This window comes from Pelecanus crispus, chromosome 7 (genome assembly GCF_030463565.1).
Source record: "Pelecanus crispus isolate bPelCri1 chromosome 7, bPelCri1.pri, whole genome shotgun sequence".
NCBI classification, from domain to species: Eukaryota; Metazoa; Chordata; class Aves; order Pelecaniformes; family Pelecanidae; genus Pelecanus; species Pelecanus crispus.
The window spans coordinates 37189220-37215508 of record NC_134649.1 but is presented as its reverse complement, the minus strand read 5'-3'; the positions used below and the strand labels follow the sequence as shown (position 1 = coordinate 37215508).

Below are 26289 nucleotides of genomic sequence, written 5' to 3'. Positions count from 1 at the left end.
AACAAGAGAGGTCTTTGAGGAAGCTACCTCAATAGAATCTAAAAATACAGGAGAAATGATCCAACTAAACAGAGTTGGTTCTTAACCTTTATTCAGTGCTAAAAGCTAACGCTTTGGAGAAGTATCCTCTTGGCTACAGCACCTTGTTTTTTCAAGCTGACCTGGTAAAGTATTAGATTTACATGCCACGGAAGAACAGCCAGGACCTCATTCTCAAAAAAAGATTAATCCATGGGTATTGTGGTCTTTTTTGGCTTTAGACTTACATCCCCAGAAATCACAAATCTGTTCTTCCAAAAACATTTAAAAAATACATTAACAATATTAGCTGTAGCATGTAATACCCGCACAGCTTTCATAATGAAGAATCTTTCCTTAAGGCATAAAGAGGAAATTAGTGATTTCAAGAAGAAAGTATTAGGGTATCTGAAGTTAAAGACCAACAGACAGCTTTACCTTAGGGTCATATATCATGTGGGTCTGCTGTGAGATTACACAATACTGAAGTTTTTCCATCACCACTCAGACTGAAAAAAAAAAAATATCTCCTCAAAGCTGCAGGAGCTTTCTTTGTGTAAAAAGTTAAGAGATAAAGGGGATTTAGCAGAGGGTCTCAAATAGACAGTGACTGTGAAAAAGTACCAAATATTTTGATAGGTTTATAAAATAAATAAAAAAGTTAAAAAACCAAACCAAACCATGCACTCTGCCCTTTAGCTATCAGTTCATTATAATTGAAAGAATAATGAGAAAGCTGAGCTGGGCCCGGAGCCCAGCCGCGCCGCCAGGGGGCGCCCCAGGCCGGCAGCCGCCCGCGGTGCTCGGCAGCGCCAGGGGTCAGGGGTCAGGGGTCGGGGGTCGGGGGTCGGGGCCGCGGGGCCCGGCTCTCGCCTCAGCCGCCGCTAACCGCCAGCCGAGTCAAAACCCCATCTCCTGCTCGGCCTGCCCTGCGAAACTGGAGTCACAAACCCGCTGCATCGTCCTGGAACGCCTAACTGTCACACGCCTCACCACGAGAGCTCCTCTGAACCCCAATGAGGGGTCTACGCCGCCAAGGAGCATAAAACCGGGAAGAAATAATTTTTTGTCTCAAAATTTTTGCTTCATAGAGAGACAATCGGCAACTGATGCTCTCATTTTTATTTTCACCTGTTAATGTGATAACAGCAGCCATGGCAATAATCAAAACAGCGCCAAGAAACCACCTCTCATCCCCCTTTCAGAGCTCTGTGTTTGACAGGCAGCGTGCGCGGCCTTTCCTCATCTGCACAGGCTGCACGTGCGGGAAAAGACGTATTAAAGAGCCCGAACTTGACTAGAAGAAAGTGCATAAACTGCATGTGTACTAAATCATCTGGTATTACTTGTCCCTACTTGAAAGCCTGCTGCCTCCTTCCATGTGGGGAAGTCACCACCACGACTCTCGGAAGTCGCCACCATAGCTCTTGGAATGCTCTGGCACCCACTGGGAGATTTAGGAAGGGCTAAAAGAACGTAAACCACACTAACACAGAGAAAAGCACGGTAAGATGATTAATAGCTAAGTACTGTACTAAGGAGAGGGAAATGAGCAGGCCTGTGCACTTGTGAATAATATAACAAGTGGATAAACAAGGAAGCGGGAGGGTTGGAAACATTTCTCTCGGGCCTAACAACGACCAGCTCAGCAACAGAAAGCAGAGGAATCAGCTCTCATATAAGATATCCTTAAAAATCACATACTGAACGTGCCACTATTTTAATGAACCAAATCAAGATCATATTTGTAAGGAAATGACTTACTAAAACAGAGCCTGAACAATAAAATAAAAAGAATTGTATTCTAGCAATATTTACACAATCCAGAATTTACATAGGCAAGTAAACTCTGCCTATCCTGTCATTACCTTGTAATTACACGCAGCAAAATGCTGAAACGTCTTGTGCAACTAAGGCTTTCTGTAAATACCAGAATGCAAAATGGTTTTAAAGGCAATCACTAATTTAAAAACCACTTTCATGTTTGTTTCATTACTAGATTAGGTTAAGAGAAACATCTAAGATTACTGAAATGAACTGGTGAAAAAAGTTTGTTTATATGCATTCCAATTGTATTCATGGGTAAACACTTTAACTGTGATGCAGTTGTTCCATGCCCCAGCATGATGATACTATCTTCATTCACTGCTTGGGAGAGCATGAAGAGGGAGGAAAGCAAACTTGTAGGCTCTTCCTCATTAGCTAGCTGAACACATTCATGAGTAACGTTGAGTACAGTTCCTATGTTCAAAGCTAGAGAAGAGGAAAAGGAAGGCTGCACAACCTGATCACTCATTACACAAATGCCAGGTCGCTGGGATCGTGTTTTGTAAAACTAACATAAAAGCACTGGGAAGAACGACTACTGGCAAGAATTCCTGGCAAGAATTTGCTTACAATGAATTTTCCACAAACTTTCACATAAACAAATAATTGCTGATAAAACCAAATGAACTCCAGTTTTTCTTCCAACTAAATCTTAAAATAAAAATTGTTTTAGGCCTAAATACACATGAAGAAATTCAGTTTCTTTTAGGGAAGACAGCATCTCGTCAAATTAATAGTTCCAGGTTCATTAGATGCAATGTATTCCTTTGATTTATTCCATGTATACTGCTAGTATACATACATATTTGCAATCACTTCACATGAACTAACATTTTAAGTAACTCCCAGACAATTCCAACTAGACATCCCAGAGTTCAGTCTTCACAACATCATTTTTGAGAAAAGCGAAACAATGTAATGTGACCTTCACTACCATGAATCACTCAAAAATACTATAGCTCCAGAAGCTCTCCATGACAAAATACTTAACCACCTCCACTGTTTAACAATGGTTTCTTTCAAGATGTATCATTAACCTTACTCTGATACTTCAGACTTTGGGAACTATAACCTACCTGGCTAAAGGCACACAGAATTTGTGAGTAAAAGGTGGAACAGGCTTCATATTTTTGTTTTCTTCGCTTAATGCCCTTTAAAAATTCTACTGTTGTACTATGGGTTGGTTTGTTGGGTTTTAGAGGGTTTGGTTTGGGGCCAGGGGGGTGTTGTTTGCTTGTTTGGGGTTTTTTAATTTTTTTTTTTTTTAAACTTTACTATCAGCATTTAAATTTAGTATTATTATTTCATTTCATTCTTTCCTACTATATCCCTCTTTAAGGATAAGCTCTATGAAGGTCTTGTTCAGAAAGGTAGTAAAGTGGAAGAGCAGTGATTGCAGTTCTGCCATTTTAGTACTAAATCTGTGTGTTACTGGATTAGGATTCTTCAGAACACAGCCAGAACTTCAATGCTTACAGAAAGTAACAGACCCATTAAGTACCCTGAAAAAGTCTTGACAATATTGATTACAATCTAATAATTCACATGCAGACCAGTCTTCAGAAAGAGAAAGAAATTACTCCTGAAACACTGTAGATAAATGCAAAAGAAAAGACAGAGGCTGCATTTTTAATTGATTAACAGAGATATATAGCTATTACCACAATAAAAGATCTCTTGAGCATGCATATGGGGAAGAGGACAGCAAGAAAACAAAACCAAACAAAAACCCCATCGCCTCATTTTTCAGCTAGCAACTTTTTTCTATCCTCATTTTAAAGTACCTGAAGAAACCAAAATCAGTAGCAGTCGCAGAAGGAAAAAGTAGGTATCTTGACAAGAATTAATTAGCCTGTTTCAAACTTATGCCAAGTACTTTAACAAGAAATGCAGTTTCATACTTCTGCCACATTATTAGCTGAAATTTTAGGGTTCATAGGCTTGACAGAAAGGTAGTTACAGAAATAAAATAAACAAAACACAAAACACCCCACACAGCATTATGCACACATGCCCATGGTGAACTTTTAAAATTACTGCAGTCAATTTAAGTGAGGCAATAGCTAAACACGTGGTCCCAGTTGAGCCTCCTTTTCTGGATCTGCATTTCCACTACACACAGTAGCACCAATACAGCCACAGAGGAAGGTGGGCCATGGAAGCAACCCAGTTAAAATCTCGTTGGGGGGTGGGAGGTGGATATAGAGTCAGTGTTTTCAGCAGATCAGTTTCTTGATCCAGCTTACCGTTTGGCCACAGGACTCACTGCCAGCACAAACAAGGGTAGAGGTAACAAAAAAAACCAAACCCACCTATTTCCTTACAACAGGAATACCATGTACTCTTAAAGATCAGATTGTAATAAGATGTTCTAAATAAATATACTTAAAAAAAGATTAAAAAATGATCCATACCCTTACCTTTCCGCGTGTTCTCCGTCACATCTACACCAAACTGGATGATGTCACCTGACATAATTTCACATGGTGGGCTTTCCTCAGATCCTCTACTCAGTCTCTGACTATTAATAAAGGTACCATTACTACTTTTAGTGTCTTGAAGATAGAACTGTAAAAACAAACAAACAAAAAGATAGTAAAGTAGCTGGAAAAAAACAGAACAAGTATGATGAAACATAAGCTCCAGTAAAATTTTTATTTGCTATAAAATATAGCTTGACCTTCCAGTGTAGAAGAGGACTAATAGTATCAAACTCAAAACACCCTCCTCAGGATGCAACACCTTCACATTATTAAGAGATATTTGTATTTGATTTTTAGTTGTTTAACATATGATTGAATTCTAGCCCATAGACTACGCAAGTAATTGCTACAAAGTGTACTTAACCTACTGCCTGCATGGAAAGGATCAGACATTGTCAGCAACAACACCTTTTGCCACACATATGTAAGAATTTGTATTTATGTTGGTCAACACACAAGAATTCTAACTGTTCATAAGGTGAAGGTACCAACGTTCCATGACAGAAACACGCTGTAGGGAAGACTAGCACTGAGGGCACAAGGAGAAGCTTTGGCAGAAGACGGAATTCGGGAACTGTAATATAAGACCCTGGTGAAACTAAGGAAAAAAAAAATTAGGATGCTTTTACCTCTCAGTGATACTAGTTCACAGCATTAAGTTAATCTCAAGATTGCTGCATCATCACGTACCTTTGTAAATATCCATTTGTAGAGTTAATTAAATTTAATTAGCAACTTACTGAATCTGAAACTGCTTATGACACAAGACTTCTAGTCAAAACTGCTGCGTCTGAGAAGAGGTTACAAGTGAATCACCTGGCAGAAGACCAGAGTCACAGTCAGAGACCTGATCAGCAGATGGCATGAAAGAGGGGACTGGAATGTTACTAACCAGGCAGGCGTAACTACTGAAATGAGTCACTTTCAGTAGTTCAAGATGACAATAGTTATTATAGGAACCTGATGGGATGGTAGAAATCCCTGCATTCATAAGGAATCTCATCAAGTCCCAAAGCAAGTGTAAGTCTGAGGGAGAGATGTTGCCTTCACAGAAATGAATATATTCCCATGTTTTTCCTATAAAAGCAAATGACTTTTTTTCAGGATTCCATGCAAACTTTTCCATGCTTTCATTTACCTCTATTATCACACTCCTCAAAAAAAAAGTGATAAATAACTCAAAATAATAGTGTCAAGGGAAAAGGTGGGTTTAAAATGGAGCAAGAGACCAGCACTAGGGCTCTTCAGATCTCACACTGGAAAACTACACCAAGCATGCGTATCTTACGTGCTTATCCCAAGTAGGACAGAACAGTGCTCCTAACCCGAGAGCTTAAGTGCCACTGGGTCCAGAAGATGGGACTCAATACAGTAATCAAGGGGAATGCCAGCACAGGAAAGCTCAGCTAGGTGTATCTAATGACAGAATGAAAAGCAGCACATGAAAGATTCCCCCCCCCCCCCCCCCCAACAGATATGCCTTTGATCTTAAATTGAAGAAAAGGAAAATAATAATCAAATAGTCATATGTTCATAAAGATGAACAGTAAACACAAATTATGGATAGATGAAGAAATTATGGCTGCATTCACTGCATTAACAATCAGACCCACCCTACTCTAAATAATACTCCCTATATTATGAAATACTACATATTATAGTATAATAATATAATATTATAATAGCTTTTATAACAGTTTTAAGTTTAAAAGCCAATCAAATTAATTTGCTTGTTAATTTACTATCTGAAAGTACTGAACCCTCTCACGGTTCAGTGCAGAGAGAATTATTTTTTTACTTCCTGTTTGTTTTCAATTAGCCTTCTGCTCCATTTGAAAATCCTTCTGTTATGAAAAAGTGAGTCACAAGCAAATAGAAACAAACAGCCTTGTGCTTATTTGGTTTTCCCCACCCTTTTCTGTCCTATGCATAATATCTTGCCTTTTATTCCTCCAACTTTTTGATTAATCACTGTTCCTTGTAAACACACTTCTGCAGAATGTGCAGATGGGGCACAGACGAGATAGCACAGGGAAATACAAGAGAGTGACCACAGGAAAGGAAGTGCAACACAGCATCAGCAACACAAAACTTATAAAATACCAGTACACTCTCCAAATTCAAACTGCAAAAAAACCCCAGAAACAGATGGCCATAGAAAATACATGTTAAATTTAATATCATTAAATTGACGTCCATTTAACTGTATGCTACTGAATTTCATTAAGTAAATTTTAGAAAAGTGATGCTCTTGAAGTCTTTACGAACAAGATTAAAATACTCTCTTCTTCGTGCACCTAGTAAAGAAAGAAGTAAAACCAGCAACATGTTAATAAGCTGATGTCTAAGTAGAAATGCACTGACTTCACCACTTAGCAAAAAGAATTCAGTCGTCTTTAATGTAGCAATTGGTCAGCAACCCACAACACTGGTCCCCTTCATGGAGCAAATTCAAATGTTATTTCCATACTAGTCTTCACTAGTTCAAATTATCTTAAAGGTCTATCCCTTCATCACTTTTGTATCATTACTAAAAGTTATCTTTAGAAAACAAAATCAAGCACAGGCCCTGAAACAAACACATGTATATGGTAACTAGTACTTATGCTAGTGTATTGATATTTAATATACTATTAATTATGCAGTATCCTTGGTGGGGTCTCCAGTTCCCAAAACACCACCTTTTACACAGCAATATATAATACAGTGCTTTCTGTGAAACCAGCACTAATCGTTCTTCCTGCTTTCCAGCACAAACCAACAAACTTCAGCAGCAGTGCCAGCTTAAAGAGTAACTATAAATCTTTCCCTTCCCTGCTGCTCATTGCCGAGTTGCACCACCACCTCTTTAGTTCTACTGGCTCAAGCATTTGTTTAGTCACTGCAAACCAGTTTTGAGAGCTGATGCAAGTTATATGAGGAGGTGCTTAAGCTGGTACTGCCAGAGAAAAAGGGCATCATACACTGACCTAATTACACTTGCTTTTATAATTCACACTTCCCTTCATATCAAACTAAAGTCCCAGCCCTTTTGTGCTTCATTAACAACTAGTCCAATATAGAGCAGAGAGGATAGCTCATGAACGTTCAAAACACCCCAGCTTTTGAGAACTGTTTAAGAAATATCACATCCTTAATTCAGACCACAACTATATATGTGTATATATATGTATATGTATGTATGGTTTGAGTGGTAGTTTTCCCTCTTTCTTAAAATACAAGATAACATACAACTATTTAAGAAACTTACTCCCCAGTATTGTAACACCTTCTCAGATACAAAAAAAAAAAATCCCAGCCCACATTTCCTCCTTAGTAATTTACGTTCTCATGATAGTTTGCATGCTCTCTCATTTCTATCCCATTAACAAACTCAGTTAACTGCAGACATCCTACTATGCTGCTTCCACAAAATTTATGGAGACTTTATTCTAAAGTCAAACTTACAGTTCATCAACACACTCAATCTTCTCCAGTACAGTCCATCTTCTTTAGAAACTGCATTAAGGAAGTTTCAAAAAATTACAGATTTTTGTTGCCATGTTTTAAAAGGAGTTATGTATTAATTTTACAAATTTAGTATTTATCATATTTCAAGTTAATACTCAGTTTCGCAAACTGAACAAAAGAACCACCTCTGCTTTGACCTGTGGTATATAAAAATCTCATTTAAGTTCCACTGCTTTCCAAGTCAATGACTTGGAAGAGTACCACATCTTGCTAAGTCGCAGTCTACATTTTACTTTCATGCAGTTAGATAGCACTACAATTCCCGCCCCCCCCATAACAAGTTCCTAGTATCTCCTGATTAATGAAATAGAAAAATTCTTCCCTAGAGATTGCAGATTATAGTACATTAAACTTATGCACATACAATGTGTGAATCCCAGCTGATATTAGGAAGTTACAAAATTGCTATGCTCTAGAAGGACAGATTTTAACTTTACCTATGAAAAGTAGGTAGACTGTTTTCTTCAAAGAAATAAAAACAGGTAACAAAACCAAGAAAAAACATTCTGCTTAATGATTATTACTCTAACATCTTCCAAGGGGCAGACTGAAGATAACTCCTTACTTAGCCTGACAAGTGAGAAAGTCATGAAGTGTTTTGTTTCCCAAGCCATATGCAGTTCTGGTATAGGATCAGACACTTCTGAAGGATCTCAAGAGCAGATGGGCTCAAAGAAGCGCAGAAAATCTTGAAAAGAAAGCAGCACACTTTTTCAGTGATTTAATTACCAGGATTTAATTGCAGTACAACACAAGGGTAGAACAAACAACCGGTGAGCTTTTGTTTTAGTATCTTACTACAAGACTTGCTTCTAGCACTGCTTTTTTCATCTTCATCTTGACGATATACAGCATCTCTCAATATACAGCGTTATTTCACTGAGGCTCAAACTAGAAATTTAACATGAAGTTCTAGAATTAACCTAAAATGTAGCCAAATGCATAATCGAAAAGGAACTTTTAATTAACTTGCTAGTTTAACATTTTAGCCTTCTCAGAACAAAATGAAAATCTCAAAATAACAGCAGTGCCTAATAATCACACGCTCAAAAGCCAAAGATATCAGAGATCTTTCTGTTGCGTAAGTGTTCATTACAAGGTAAAGATGGAGAATAAGTTCTCCACATACAGGACAATGGGGGGTGGGGGGAAAATCAATGTTTAAAGAGTAAGTCCTCTATTAATGAGTTCTTGACTGTTTAAATAGTGTTGGTTTTTTTTTTTTTTTTCTTTTCAAAAACCCTTATGGCCTAACGACCCCGAGTACAAGACAATGAACAAAAGAACCTCAAGTCTCTTCTAGGGTAGAACTGTACCAGTACTGCAGTAAGGTGGTAAATCAAAAATGGTGATCAAGACAGACTCACATAACATTTGCTATCACTATGTATAGCCGTTCTTTTCCATTTTAAGAGCACATTACTGCTACTCCATCTAACGCAGCTTGGAACTGCATTTCAGAACAATTATGCTCAGAATTAGTGAGGAGAATTACTGGAGAACTGTGACAGTTTGTCTGCAGAGATGTGAGATTCACTCCATGAAGAGGAACAAATTCTACATCTAAAAATGCAGACACAGACCACAGCATATATTTAAACATATTTCAGCCTTATTCCATAGCTGAATTAATGAAATAATAAGCACCAAAATGTAGGCCATTGCCTCTTTTACAGAAAGTCAATCATTAATATATTTTATTAATTCAATATCTTTTTACTGCCTAGACTACTAATGTAGAAAGAGAATCCCAGTGTCAGGACCTCCTAGTTTACCATTCTTTTCCTCATCTCTTATTTTCTGTGTGAAAGAAGTACACATAACTCCCATGTGCTTCAGAGCCCTGCTATACAGGCTTTGAGGCATTAGTTTAAACCAGTAAGATTTAAATTAATTTGTCAAATTCTGAACTATAGCCACTAAGGAGATGACAGCTTTGTTTCTGCCATGTTTACTACCACAAAGGGGCAGCAAGGCTGTCAGCTAGAGCAGTTAAGCCATAAAATGCTGCAGTTAAGATGACAGATTCTTCCCCTACTCATACTGCAAACTAAATGATCAATCCTTAAACAATTAATGCTGGCATTACAAATGCACTCCCTGGGTACTAAAGCTAATACTCAAATGCAGCAAGTAAATGGGGATCTAAAATTTGGAATATTTTCCCTAGAGTAGTACTTCAGTCCAAAACTGGACTGAGTAGCACAACTGCGTTCGTTTACTTGTTTCATGCTGAGACTAGGAGACGAAGTATATTGGCTTTGCACAATCTGAATTGTGCACAAAGATTTTAAAATAATACATAATGGGGTCAAACCAATATGGCCAACATTTATCACACTGCAGCCAGAAAACTTTTTCTCCCAGACAATTAAAAGATCATTTTATCTTCCTTGAAGTGTTAACACTGAGTATTTTCTCATTTTGAGAGCAGCATGTCTGCTAGCAGAGTACACTGTGCAAGCCACCCTGAATTCCAGGTCGCTCCTTTGGCTGTAAGATAGAGAAGTTCAAATCCTAAATTATCTCCAGATCCAATTGATCGAGTTCCTCATTCTGGTCTGCTTAGACACATCCTAAATTCCTTTCCTCTCACTTGCCTAACTCCACCCACCTATCAAGGAAATAGAAGTTATTTGTCTCCATAAGCAAGCATAATTCACAGGGTGGGGTGCATCAAGCAAAATTGCTTTTCTATTTAGTTTTACATTTCTTAAACACACGGATCTAATAGCTCTTTCCTTGCTAAACACCAGCTCCTTCAACGTAGAAACAAAACTAGTGCACTAACTTTTGAGTTCTTAGCAAATCTCCTTTTTAAAATTATTCTAGCTACCTGAGGCAGGCATAGGCTGTGGAACAAGAAGTGACCAGCTGTAAAGGGATTTTCCAGTTAGACTGAACAAACTGAAGGAGTGGGACCATAGTTCAGGGAACCATAGGTATTGAAGGTCCCAGAGAGAAGCACAACTTGCTAGTAGCTTTCAGTAACTTCTTTGGATAATAAACTTAACCACTCTATCTTTGCAGTAAATAAAAAAGGAAAAAGTGAACCTCTCTTGACATAGCACTCAACAAAAACAAACAAACAAACAATCACCCTAACTTTCAACTGAAAAAGCAAGCCTAATCTAAATCCAGCTGCTCTGATGAAAAAGGTTAAAATCCTCAGCTACTCCCAGGAATTCAGTGCTATCCTTCCAAACCTGCCAGTAACTCCAAGGGGCAGGAGGGAGAGGACAGCAGTGAACGTGCACTTCTGCTGACCAAGTTGTTCTGTGTCTGTTTACACCTTGAAGTTCTGTTGACTGTACTGCCAGGACAACCCTGCTGGTTGCTCATACCTGTTGTCAAGCAAAATAAACTGTGGTAGTAAAGCAGTTTTGTGTCAGCATAACTAAGTCTGGGTATAAACAGAGTTCAGCCTTTTCTGGATGTATTTGAAGTGCTGTAAAGTATTAATCCCTCTGGTGCTTGCCATGGTGTCCTGATAGTTCAAGTGCTTTGAAGTTCACTACAGGCCCTGTCATTCAGCTGTACTTTTGTCTGAGCTAACTCAGCAGACTTTGCGATTAAAGGACACGGAGCTATGATGGGGAAGGGAAGACGAGTTGGCCTTGTGGGGAGGAGGAGGAACCACCTTAGATAGAGGGGCAATGCCAAACACCGAGAGGCACTAGCAGCTTGAACTGCACAAAACTTATGTTTGCCTACAACCTTGACTTGCTCCAGTGTGTTCCTCAGTAGCAAAATGTCACCTTCCTCAACAGAGCAAACATGTCCGGGTGTTTTGTACCTGCAAACATTTCAGCACAGACCTTTCTTTTGACATACTACATTGTCATGCTTGTTTTAAATGGCGAGTTCTACAGATCCACTTACATCTATCAGAACTTTACATAATGGCATACTGAAAACATTCACAAAAAAGAGAAACATGACAGCATGTTTGCAGGGTTAATACCACCTCCTACCTGTCATGCCCATTAGGCAAAAGCATTTACTTTCTAAACCACTATTCAAACCCCACATTTGCTAGCAGTTGTAACTGAACTTGCTGGTCTGAAGGTGAAAAGCTCAGGACTCAAGATTACTATTAGTCAATAGCTCTATACTATTCTTCAATATTTGCAGTTATCCACATAATCTACTTTACATCAGGAAAACTGAGAAACAGGATGTCAGACATTTACTTTAAAAGGATTTTTAAATTTGTATTAGGAAGTAGTCATTATTAACAGAAAGGCTACTAAAAAGACTAAGCAGCACTTTTAAATTTTTTAGAATTTTTAGAATAAGCTATGTGGAGCTTAAAAGCATTCTATTAAAATAGTTTGGGCTATTTATTATCAAATAAAATTCTTGAGCTGTACTGTTGCATTTTTCAAAGTAACTCATATTAAAGAGATTGGCAGATGGCTAAAAGTTTAAGTTTAGGACCTCAAACCATATCACAATCCAAGTTCTCTAGTTTATAACAAAAGAAAAAACCCGTGGTCACAATTTAAAGCTTGCGGATATATATAAAAGAATAAGGATGAAGATCTCTACTGCTTATCTCCAAAAGTTTGCTGTAATTGCATTGTTGCTCTCAACTTCAAACCATAGTCCTATACACCTTTCACAATCACTATACCATTAAAGACAGGTCTTCAACTCACATGTGGTAATGGACAAAAGAAATGAGGCAGCTGAACCTACCACCATCCTAGTTACCTGTTCCTTATCCATCACAGAAAGCAGCAAAGTTGGCTTGATGGCAGGGACAGCTGAACAACTCAGCATGGTTTCAGAATTCCTACCATTTTTAGTTTGCTTAATTTGGTTGGTATATAACAATGATCTGGGCTAAAAATGAGCATACTTTAGAAACTGGTTGCTAAACCATATACTCAAAGCTCCTGCAGCAGCAGCAGCAGCATTCCAGAAGAGAACGGCAGAAAGCAGGCTATATTTGCAATGTCAACCATCTGATTTCTGTCAATTGCTGTATGTCAGAATCTTAAGGCCTTAAAGTGTATTTCACAACCAGAATTTGGAGTTCTTTGTATTAGGAGATACCTGTCTGAAGTTGGAGTAAATTAAGAAAACCATGACGACCTGCATCATCTTTGCTTTCATAAAATATAAGTAAACAAACTGCATTACAATTCCTGGAACCCCCAACATCTCAATGATCAGTACAGAACTGTACAAACGTCACTAACCCACTTTCAGATTTCTTTTATTTACTTTGCTCTAAAAGGAACTATCAACACTCCGAACACCTAGAAGAACAAAACTTCTGGAAAAAATACAGTAGTAGTATTACAGTGATGGTAATTTATATGGGAAAACTGTTTTCATACAAGATGATCACTGTAGGATACCAACATTAAAGTAACAGCTTATACTGAAAACAGTGCTTTTACTCTATGATTGTGCACTCATCCGAAACTTTGCACAAGTCCTTGGTTTTGGGGTTTTTTTTGTTGTTGTTTGTGGGGAGTTTGGGGTGGGTTTTTTGTTGTTGTTTGGTTTGGGGTTTTTTATTTACAAAAAAACCTGGAACCAACCAACAAGAATAGAAAGACACATTTTCAGAAAGGATGGTTCCCCTTGCTAACCTATTTGCCCTCACCCTCCTCTGGCAGAACTGGTGGCATTCAAGTAACCTCACAAACTCTATTTTCTAGAAACAATTTGTAACCTAACTTGACAGTTGTAAATTTAACTCCTGCCAATAATCACATTCTGTACTTGCAAAGTGCAGTAAAATGCCCAGTCACAGAACAAGTCCTGACCACCCTTTATTACACAGTAACACCTCATTCCTCAAAATTCCGCAGTAAGTACATTCATGCAGAAGACTCACGCTGAAGGATGTCACTTGAAGCAATCCTAGGCATGGTACACAATGTTCATTCCTCTAACTGAATAAAGTTTTCTGTGGTAAACAGAGGTGTGGAATAAAGTAGTTCAAAACCAGTAAAAGTTACTCATGAGCGCTGATCTATCCACAGATTATTCAAATAATCCAGAAATACATTCACATTCAAAAGGAGCAGCATGACAAGATACTCCCTGAAAACATCAAGATAAAGTGTTTTACCACAAAATAGGACACCACCATACAAAAATAGATATCTCTCCACATCAATGTCACTAGTTTTGATGCAAAAGGCTATTTTTAAAAAGAAGAGATCTAGAGGAAAAGTTCTAATTTACAAGTAATTTGGTAGCTGACTGACTTGCTACAGTAAGACATCTGTCACCATAGTTACTAATTACTACTCTTTAGAATACCTCTTTTACTTAACTTCTGTCCTCACAGTTCACAAGAATTCCTGAAAATCAGCCTTCTGCTACAAATGCTGAATGGTTTCAGGACAACTAGAAAAATTTTATATCTATTCTCTTCACAGCTGAATCAAAGTCTGTCCCTTTGCGTATGCCACGCTTTAAAACTTCCTTTTGTAAGTAAATCACAAAACAGACTAAAGACATTAACAGCCTCAGAAAAGGAGTTGCAACTCCATTCTGAATAGAGACAAAGCAGAAAAGTTTCCTACAAAAAAAATCCCCAACTCACTACTAATTATATACAATTTTCTTGAGGAAAACAAAAAAATATTTGGATTTTCAAATTCTCAAGTAGAATTTTCATTCTATGTAAAATTCTCATCCTGAAGATGCTGAGAGATTTTTAAGGTATATTGTTGCTCTAAGTGCTAAGCTAAAATACATTAACAATAAAGTGCAATCAAGGGAAAGATTCCTGAGAAATGATTACTCACATGTGGTCCCAAGATGCTCAAATTGACTCATTAGAATGCAAAAGCAATATAATGAAGAGACTTATTTTGTATTACTGCTGTCATAGATAACGATATCTCACACAGCATACCGAAACTTTGAATAAAATTTCCTGTTCCATATTAAAAGCCTGACTAGTGTAATGAACTAATAAAACCAGTAAAAACTAGATAAAAAACAGGTTTCTAGAAGGATATTGTACTTGTTCCAAAGAAGTTGTTCTGCTCTGTTACATTAAGGAAGCTCAGTCTCTTGTTACGCAAGACATTTATACAGCTATGTACCACATATCACTGTGATACCAGTGATTACTTTGTATAATTTACATCAACTTCTATCACCACATCAAACATTTAACCTGGGGAAAACATACAGACAAGGTGACTTTCTGAGGTTTCTCTTCATGTTACCGTGTTCTCTATATTAATCAATTATGGAAACATACTACAACTTAATATGGTTTTAAAATAAAGAAACAAAACACCTTAATAGGCCATTACCCAGAAATCCAGACTTCTTCAGGATAATCACATAAAATAATAACTTTTAAGTGTGAAATACTGCTGATCAGTCGATCCTGATCAGTCTCATGACTCCTCAATCCTGATGCCCTTACATGAATACTTTCCTCCAAAACTAGACTGAAAGCTGAATACTGTTGTTTCTGTAATAAATTTAATGAGAGTTTGGCAACATGAATACTCAAATTTTGCAATTACAAAAGTAAACATTATCTTGAAGTGTACAAAGTCACAAAGACTGTATTTGTAGGATGCATGTATCCAGGTAAAAAAAAAAATAAAGAATTATGAGCTCTGCAAAGAGCAGGTTCCCATATATAACTCTAATTTCTCTTCAAATGTATGTTCCTGAAGGTTGGCAATTTATCATTGCCATTTACTCTTACCTTCAAGTGGCAAAAGCACCTGTACTAAATTTCTGCGCTAGGGAAAAATGCTAAGACTATTCAGAGAACTAAACTGTTTATTCTTAAATTCACAATCAAGAAGTGGTTAAACTTGACAGTTATGTTCTCTGACCAACTTTATAAAGTGCAAGATCAAAATAAACTGTGGTCTTGTCTCCAACTACAGCAATGAAAAGTACAGCATAAAAAAGGAGATTTGTCATGTTTGAACCTAGCTTTGCCCTAATTTAAAACCAGAGGTAAGCCATAAATCTCTCCTGGTCTTTAAATTTGAAGAGACTAACCTTATTAAAACCTTGCATAAATAAAAAATAAAACCAAAGATCTACAACACCTACTAAAATAAACACTAAATTGTTTTAGTGGGAAAATATTGGAGAATAGGCACTACTGACAGAAAAAGCAGAGGACAAATGAAAAACAAATGTTAAAAAAAAGGAAATCTTAAAATACTATCAGGATCTGGCACAGTAAATACTTAGAATGAAAAATCCAACACTAATATTATCCATTGCTTCTGCTTCCTCAAAAATCTTGAATTAACAAGATAATTTTTTGCTAATCAGTTAAATGAAATTGAAATTTACGAATTTTGCATTACTAAAACTTCTATCAGCAAACAATTGCATTTCTCATTTGCAAGCAAACTGGAGAAAAACCACAACAGAAGCCAAAATTACCAGACACTCCACCAGGTGAAGAACCAAGAGATCTACTTATAAGAAAGCAAGAAGTGCGAGGCAGCTCGTTAGTTTATCAGGAAACTCCAACTCTCAACCATAATCCCAGGCATCAAGGCAGGTGCAGTACTGCAAAAGCTGCTTATACGATCTTGCTACACACTGCTAAGTTTCTCCAATTAGTTAATCATTACATCAAAGCTCCTCTACTTCTTGCAAAGAAGAATCTCTTCTCACGTGTTTCACTTTTCAACTCTACAGAGAATAAAGGGAGTTGTTGTTGAAACTATGTCAACCTTTCCTCATTTCTACTCCTTCCACATAAGGTACTGTGTTTACCTACTATCATTAATTCCATACTACTGCTGTTTTATGACAGAGAAAACTCCCAGTGATCACACATTCAGATAAAGAAAACAAAACAAAACAAAACCCACCCACATCAGATTTCACAAACACCTCCAAATGCAACAGTGGTTTGGTATCATCACGGTAACACTACATAAAAACTCTAAAAATATCCTAAAAAAATTTATGAAGAAGTTGTATCCTTTCCTTTTAGCAAGGGACATATTCCATGTGAGAGGACTTTTCTAATGCAACTACAGCTTTGGTTGGGTTTTTTTTTGTTTTGTTTGTTTGTTTTTTAACAGCTGCAGCAGGCCTAGTTAATTCATCTCTCCTTTGCACAAAGCAAAGATTTCTTCCTTTCTGACATCATCTGCTCCTGAACTATTTATTAATGGATGACAGGTGTCACACGGAAAATAATGTTCAGCACATTTCTAGACTACAGTTCAAATGACCATACTGAGGATAAGCTTAATGTTATGGTGCTATAAATTGAATTCAGCCAATAAAGATGCAGAAGTAAAAGTCCTAACTCAAAAGAACTGCCTAAGTACAAATGACATTGTACTAATTTTAATCATATCAAACTAGATATTTTTGTAGCAGGTCCAAACCACAAATAGTACCAAGATGTAGTGTAGTAAGAGTTCACTGCACACTTCCTCATACTGAAAACAAGGCATCACCAGAGCAATATGCTCCTCCATGGTTTTCTGAGAACTTCCCTGCATCAAGTAAGGACCAAAACTTTTTTTTCTTTAAAAAAAATACTAAATTTAATTTATTTCCATTCTGTGTTTTGAACTTCAGCATTCCATACAGAGGCAAATGCAATTAACTGGAAACCAAACACCGTCAAGAAGGGTGCGGCTCCATCCAAAGACGGAAAATTCATTTTCCGGCACAGAGGAGCAATTGGACAATTGGGAGTTTAATATTTGTACTCAAGGCACTGCCAAGCCATACCTCCAACAAAAGTGAGTGAAAATAGTCTGGGAGGAGGTTGTATTTATTTGCAACTCATTCTTGGGTCAAGACTTTCAAAGCAAGCAATAACTGAATGCCGATATTCATGAACAAAGGCAGATTATTCTGGTGTCCCTTTGAGGTCAACAATTTTACAATAAAAAAAGATGGGGTTTTTTTTAAGCTTAAGGAAACAAATAAGTACAGCATGCATCCACATACTGCGATGGGTCTGCCAGCAATGTGAAAGATTGTATGAGCTGATTTTTGCTGGGTGATCTTCGAGAATATTAGTCAGCCATTTCTTTAGCTGTGTCCTACTCGCTTCAGAACAAGGGGCAGGTGCTGCAGCCTTCTCACCAGTTTGGAACATCAGAACAACCCCAGCAGACACAGAGGAATGGGCAAAGCGCACACAAGATTTTCAAGGATATTGTAATTACAATTTCAAACACAGTGACTCATGATTCATACCCGTCTTAGTCCAGGGCAAAAATCACATACGTGGTACCTCGGGTTAACAGATTAAAAGGCTTGCTAACATGGCAAAACTTGCCAAGGTAATTATTCCAGTACAGCTTTCCACATAGCACACAGACAAAAGTATTTCGATGTCTTTTTTCTAGCTGTTTTCCATCATCTCCACAAAGTCATCAAAGACATTACACTGACAACACTATGCCCATGAATTTTATTCTCCAGACAAGCTAAAAAAAACCAAACCTGAATGCCTTTTAAAATATCTTTGTCAATAAAAAAGTACTTAGAACACATGAGAAGTGCCCATGACCAATCTGCCAGTTGACACAAGGAGCAGGGGCAAGGAAATTGCAAAGTACTCCTGGCAATCTCACACCCTTTCAGCTGTAAAGCTTGAGAGAGTAGTCACCCACACCTCTCAGAAATACATTACCAAGTCTTGCAATTTTTTGGACTAAATGTGCCATATTTCCCTCTAAAACACGGAAAACATTTTTCAAAGTACAAAAACAACCTCTTTCTAGCACCAGTGGTTCTAGATTGTCAGTCTAAGAAGAAATATCCTCCAGAAACACCTCCAACCATCCATATGCAATTTCAGGCCACACTGTCCAATTGACAAAGCACAATATAACATTTTTCTTACCAAGATGATATGCATTTCTAATGGCTAGAAACGTACACTGAAATTTGCCACAGTTCACCTCCTAAAAGCAGCCATGTAAAGTTCCTGATACTATATACACTGAATCACTTAGGTCATTCTTTGTACTTCAGTATCATCACAAAAGTTATTTCCATTTCCTCCCCACCTTTTTTTTTTTTTTTTTTGACAAAGCAGATAGGATAACATTGATAGTTTTTTATTCCAAATTGATTTAATTAAAAAAAAGGAGGGGGGATGAGATGGGGAGAGAGGGGGAGAGATGACATAAGTACAGACAGTTTCAATCCTGAAAAGCATATGAAAAATTATAGAAAGATGACTAGTCCCTTTGACTACCAAGCTTTTCCATGCAGCCACCAATTCAGGGAACTCGTTCTGCTCAATGTAAAAACCTGGTATACTGTTTGCCCATGAATGAAGGGTCATCAAGTGATTTTTCTCATTAACTCAGTTGTGATGCTTTGAACTAGACAAAAAAGGGGCAGTTGTAGAGAAAATTATGAAGCAAAAGAAAAAAATGCTGCCTACCAAGAATCATAAAAGAACAAATTAACATAGGTGGCCTGAAGGACTTGAATACTTTTTTTTTTTTAACCTCCCCTGAAAGTTGAATCTAAAGCCTCATCAAAAGGTTACAAGTGCCACTACATTATTCCCACGCGGTAGCCAAAGGCACATCCCCAAACATTGCAACCAACACACCAATAAGACATTAATGATAATCTCATAAGATTAGAAAAAAATAAATTATACAATAAATCCATGAAGATTTTTTTAAATTGCCATCGTAATAATGATAACAAGGTGGTATTCCCTGCTATCAAATTATGTAACAGCATATTATGTTTTCTCTGTACAATCCTGGTGTTATTCAATTGTCATGGAATTAGCATGCCATTCCACAGACCAATGAACAATTGCTACTGTAAAAAACACAACACACCTAATCATTTGCAAGCAAGACTCATTGAATCCCTTCCCTAAGCATGAAAATGTTTTTTCTTTTTAGTATTTAAACCTGACTTGCAACCACTAGAGGGCAACAGAATTATACACACTGTCCCCCAGATTTGGTAAAGCAAACCAATTCAATAAAAAAGTACATTATCAGAAAGTAAAATTGACGACTGTTTACATTACGAAGGTGTTTTTTTTCATACTGAAGTTTCCATTAATTATAGCATGTATACTGTGGGTTGTCTAAACTATTAATCCCATCTTTACAGTCTAGAGCCTCAAACACAAGCTACTTTTAAGCTACAATATCCACATCAACAATTCTCCTACTCCTCACAAATTTTAAAATTAGGTTTCTCAACTTCAGTGTTCCTGCTACTGAAATTATGCAAGTTACTGAAATTCTACCCAGAATAAGCAGGCATGTGTAAAAATCACAATGCTGTCAAAGCCTTTTCACATTAAATATAGAAACTGAACTTCCTAATCAATGGTAAAAAATATCTAGCTAGAAACTGGCCATATGCTGCAAAAGAACTGGAATTAACATGCAAATTTTTCCATGTCTAATCAGCAGTTCAAAAATATTGCTGTTCTGAGAACAGTTAGGCTTTTTCTTCACAAAGGTGTAACTTTCTTGAAATACATTCTTGACATTTAACATATTAAGTTCTTCTACAATTCATTATCTAGGCTCTTAGAAGAACAAAAGAGAAAGTCCAGAAACTAAAGCAAACCAGGAGAATGAATCATTTACTAAAAGAACAAAAACAACTGGCAGAAGGACATGCACTGGTAACTCAAAGCAAAAAACATTTAAAGAAATATTTCAAAATCTACAGTTCCAACGGAAGACGGAAGAAAGCTCAGCAAGCTTGGTTTCTCTAGTCATTCAAAGTGATAATGACATTTAATAACAGTGGCAATGCAATGGTACTGTGCATCAAATCAGTCCCATCTACACTGGCCCATCTACTCTATGAAAAAACAAAATCTGTACTGTTTATCACCAAAACAGATGAACCCTCAAATTAAGTTCACATAAAATTCAAACTGTACTTCCAGTATAAACACAGCCTTCACACAAAAAACATGTTTGCTGTTAAGTAATAAGCTTTGACATACCAAGAAGTTTGTCATCCAAGCTTAAATTTAATATGGCTGTAGACAAGACTATACTTTGATTAAAGAAAAAATCAGAGAGACTTTTACGCTACCTACAATTAGTCTAGTATTAGTATAAAGTTTTAATAAACTTGAATTAGGATTAGATGCTAGTTTAGATTAGCTTGTTTCAAAGGAAAATAGGTTGGGCCACTGGAAATTGGCAGCATTAGGAGCAACATGGTTAAATACAAATTCAAGAGAAACGTGTCCCCATCGCTTCTTTCTTCTAACCTTTTCTGGAAAATAGTTTTCTTCTGCAGCCAAGTAGTACACTGGGGTCCTATGCAAATACCAGGCATATCAAACCCTGTAGATGAGGCAGGTTCACAGAATGCTCCATTGGATTATTACAGCTTTGCACTCTTTCAACCCTGTCATTAAAAAAACCAAACAAATTTGTGACACTTTTGCTAGAACAATTTTAAAGAAGTGTTTACCACTCTAGGAAAAACACTTCAAAGTCTGCCCAGTCTTAAAGCAATTAAGATGTTATTGTTATAATAAAAACAGAATACAAAATTTATATATAGATCAGTAAAAGCTCTCCTGATTGCTTATACACAGATCCATGTGAATATCCACTGAAGCTACATGATCTAGCAGATACAGGTAACAAGTAAAAGGTAAGACCCTCTTACATGAAAGCACCTTTTCACACTGCTCCTGTTAGAAGGTAGGAATTAGTCTGTATACCAGACTTCAAAAGCAGGAAGTGAGTCCTTCTCTTACTTGGTCTTAAAATGATCTCCTCCCTCTGCTGCCACCTGACAGTAGCTCCTAGGGGCTGAAGAAGTGGCTGTATTTCAGATATTCTTAAATGAGAGACTCTGTGGCAGTTCCTGGGAAGTAACGTACACACAAACTCAGCCTGCACACATCTCTTGGCTTTACTGGATAGCACATTCCTCGACAGCAGTCAGTATCTCCCATCTAAGTTTTCAGGGAAGTGTCAGGAGTCAGCTCTCTGCTTTCTTCGCTATGTATTTCAACTATTTTTCATCCTAACAGGTTCCTGCTTTTGTGCCAGGTCTATGCTGTGGAGCAGTATTATTTCACAGCACACCCAACTGCAGGAAAGACATACTGTGCAGCGCACTCAGCTGTTCTACTCTCCCAAACACCTGCTGTAAGAGTTGCACCACAGCACATCTCCAGCTTCCTCCCCATTTATATGCTCTGGTTTCTTTTGGAAAAGAAAAAAAAAAACTGGACACATGGAGGAATGGAGTGTGGACTGGTCCCCCCCACCACACAACCCCAACATCTGCAAAGCACATAAGCTACTAGAAGCACACCACAGAATATCCCATACTATAGTTTCAACCTTCAACAGAAGGTACCTTAAAAACAAAGGGGTGCTCCATTTCTGGACATAAACACAAATACATCATTTGATTCTTAATAAGTTCTCATGGGAGAAACAAACTCTATTTTTACTATATTTGTTTATTCCATGGCTTGCTTTTCTGTCTCTTAAAATTAGGTACAAGTTAGATAAAATAAACATGTTGTGTTAACCAAGGTCCCTCAGTTACCTTGTTAAATTGCACTTTTCACACTTAATTCAAAGCTGGACAACTTGAGCAGCTTATCTACCTACTGACTGCACAAACTGCATGGCCTGGCAACTTCCAGACTCAGCAGTTGAATGTCTCTAGACTTCCAATACCATCCACTCAGCCAGCGCCAACGAGAACTAATTCAAAGCATGACACACTTTATCACCAACCACCACCCAGCAGCGCTTGCCTTCTCTGTTTCTCAAGAGTTTTATAACCTCAGTGTTTCTTAATAGGCACATCAGGAACGTTGATGTTTTTCTTCACTTCCCTTTGAAAGGTTTAGCTTGAAAACTGAAATACCAGAAACAGTAAACTAGTAAACAAAAATGTGTAAACCACATCAATAGTTCAGAGTAACGAAGTAGAGGGGAAAAATCCCAAGGAAACTCGCAGGTATTATTTTGAAAGAAAAATGGTAGGCATTTCAAACCAACTGAATTTAACCCTTTATTTCTAACTATTCTACCAATACCTGAATTATTTTGTATAAAATAACTTACAGACATAAATTGCTATAATTTTAGAAAGTCCCCCTGGATTTTATCAGTCATTCATATATACAATAACCAATGTGCAAATTATTAATCCAGTTTTCGCTTATTACTTTAAGAGAAGACTATGATTGTTTATGCAAAGGAAGTGACTAAATAGTAATATTCCACGGTAAGTTACAGTTTGAAGTATTCTTGCACTGGGCCTTATGATAGAATGCAATGCGTTTACTTCTTTGTCAGTTAGACAATAATTATTATAAAACTTCACTCAGGAACAACTATCACTTTTATTCTTTCATTCCCCTCTTTCTAAATGTTTACCAACTGTGTGTGATTTACAAACATTTTGCTCTGCAGCCCAGAAAGAAGCATGCCCATGGTGAGTCAATCAGCTGGAACCTCAATACCACTTAAACTGCAATAGATTACTGCTTATCTTCTCTCAGATTTATGTGCAGCCATAATTTCAACTGAAAATTCAGTGCATATTAGAAGAATTCATTCCCTAAACTATTCCAAGAAAAAAACCAGACATTAAAAAAAAACCCAACCCACCCTCCCACCTCAAACAAACAAAACACCCACAAAGAGAAACCCACCAACTTGATTCAACCAAATAAGGAATTTAATAAAGAACTTCTAAGACTGCTCATTTTGGAAAACACAAAATTTCCTTCCAAGCAATACTTAATCCTCCTTATACTACATTAAGAGTCACTCTGCAAATACGTAACTATCAGAGCAAATGAAGACTTTTCGCTTAAGTGATCATATTTTTACTACTTACGCTTTACCTGAATTTTTCTCATTCACTTCAGATACTGTATTACAGAGAAGTTCAAATTATTAGCTGATAAAAATCATCATTTACTGTGGCAGAGTCTCAGAAAAAAACCCCAATTACCATTGATTTTTAAAGAAAAATACTAGAACTTTTACATTCTGCAGCTATGAAGAGCAACCACTGTGTCAGTTCAAGGATACGAACTTTCATCTCTAATTAGTATCAACTACAATGCAAACTGAATTACTGGATTTCTTCATGAAGCAACAGGTTCAAAACTACATTAAGTATGAAATAAACTATTTTAACTGTGACAGAACCATAGAAATGAACACAAGTAGTTCCACACTGCTATTTAAAACACAAACCAAAACCACCAAAGCAAACATCCAATGCTGCCATTAGCAAGTCAAGAGACAAAACTATCTTCCCTAAAATCTTTCATGAAAGATGACCCATCTTCCAACTCTGAGTAGTTCAATCAAAAAAATCTGTCTGATCAAGAAATATCCATTTTGCTATAAATGAAGCTCATTACAACCACCATTTCTGCACTGCTCATAATGATGGCTTTTTAACATGTTAAGAATATTTTGATAGAAAGTAAGAAATTAAGCTGAGAAAAATACGCATTTTTAAAAATGAAATATCCAAATAGCAGACTTAACATAGAAAATTTCCAAGGAAAAGCTTTGTTACCTTAAGTAATAATTTTAACCTTTACGATGATTTTTTTCAACAGCACAGAACTCTGCTCTTCAAGCACCTATGCTTCATGGTACAAGTAAATTTAAAAAGGAGAAGTGGTAATACATGTTTCCTGTTGGTTTTTTTTTTTTTTTTTTTTAAAAAAAAAGAGCAACTTGCAACCTAAAGTGTGTAATCGTGACTTCAATTGTTCTTAAGTTTCAATATTCTTTTTTGCATCACTTCATCCACTTGCAACTTCAATCCTCTTGTCTCTATCCCATCTTCGTAGAATTTCCAATGCAAACTCCATGGTATCTTCAGTGCTCTTTTCACCTGATCGTTTATCCCTAGTACTGAAAAGTGATTTGTACCTAAGTGCTGATAAGAAACTCTACTCTACAGACCATACAGATATGCTTCCTGCCCCCATGATACCTAAGCACCTGCAGACCACCTTTCGATCAGGCTAGCAGGCTCAAATCAGAGAAGGTGACCTCAAGAACTGGTTGCTTGTATTTAGAAGGAATGAGACACAGAACCAGAACTCTTTCCCCTAATTTTCCTCTTTCCAGCCCCTAAAATCACTTATGTCAGGCTGCCCCATCACCACATGACACTTACCTTGAACCCACGTGGACAAAAGAGGACAGGAATCAAAAGTGCAGCTGAGATGGGATGCTACCACAGATTGTTGGGAATTTCTCTTACGGTGCAGAAAGGGACAGTAGTAAGAGGAAGGTGGCAGCTAGAATAACAATGACTTTCAGGAAGACAGCCTTATAGACTCCAATGGGGAAGTGGTGCTCAAAACCAGACAGGGTAGATGTGCTTTTGGCTGGGATGGAGTTAATTTTCTTCATAGTAGCCAGTATGGAGCTATGGTTTGGATTTGTGCTAAAAACAGCGTTGATAATACAGGAGTGTTTTCTTTACTGCTGAGCAGTGCTTACACACAGTCAAGGCCTTTTCTGCTTCTTACCCCACCCTGCCAGCAAGTAGGCTGGGGGTGCACAAGAAGTTGGGAGGGGACACAGCTGGGACAGCTGACCCCCACTGACCCAAGGGATATTCCATACCATACGATGTCATGCTCAGCATATAAAGCTGGGGGAAGAAGAAGGAAGCAAGGGGACGTTCAGACTGGTGCTGTTTGTCTTCCCAAGTAACAGTTAGAGCCCTGCATTCCTGGAGATGGCTGAACACCTGCCTGCCGGTGGGAAGTAGCGAATACATTCCTTGGTTTGCTTGTGCACATGGCTTTTGTTTTACCTATTAAACTGTCTTCTATCTCAACCCATGAGTTTTCTCACTTCTACTCTTCTGATTTTCTCCCCCATCCCACCTGGGGGGAGAGAGCAAACAGCTGGGTGGTGCTCAGTTGCCAGCTGGGATTAAACCACAACAGGAGAAGGCTCTTCATGAAAGCTTGGAATTCTTTTCCTCTCAATGAGTGGAAAGAAGACAGGACCAACAGTACAGAGCATAGACAAGGGAGCTGAAGTCTAAGGTCTAGCTGTTTTAAGAGTGGCCCAAGTGTGAGAGTTAGCATGCAGAGGATAGGACGGATGAAGGACCAGTTATGCAGAAGGGCTCATCTGACTTTTGAGAACCGGTTTGGGAAAGTTCTGTGCACCCATGACTTCTTCTACCACAGATTTGTTCTCATTTCTTCAGTTTTGTCATATACCTTGCTAAGAATCAGTATTTTGCAGAATGTTATTTTTTACCTTCTCGGTAGAAAAAAATAAAGGGAAACTTAATTCCACAACCCGAAGTACCATATTTTCTAATGGCAATATATACACATTACTAATAAAAGGAAGTTACTATCCAAAAATCCACAAAGAAACACAACACAGAGAGAGGCACTCACTGCTAGGTAGGCTTTAGGTCTCATGAGGATTAGATAAATGAAACAAGGAACAATCTA

General features: G+C 37.5%; 1 protein-coding gene across 26 annotated transcripts in view; it reads right to left on the bottom strand.

Moving 5' to 3' along the window:
• The window catches only part of SLMAP (sarcolemma associated protein), an 87797-nt gene that overhangs the window by 48265 nt on the left and 13243 nt on the right, over positions 1-26289 (bottom strand). For 14 of the 26 annotated variants that reach the window (XM_075713472.1, XM_075713475.1, XM_075713484.1 and 11 more), the window contains exon 2: positions 4266-4413. In XM_075713472.1, the coding sequence (XP_075569587.1) occupies positions 4266-4413 (148 nt within the window). Of the gene's footprint in view, positions 1-4259; positions 4414-26289 lie in introns of all 26 variants that reach the window. The other 12 variants (XM_075713471.1, XM_075713478.1, XM_075713474.1 and 9 more) reach the window with 1 other exon arrangement.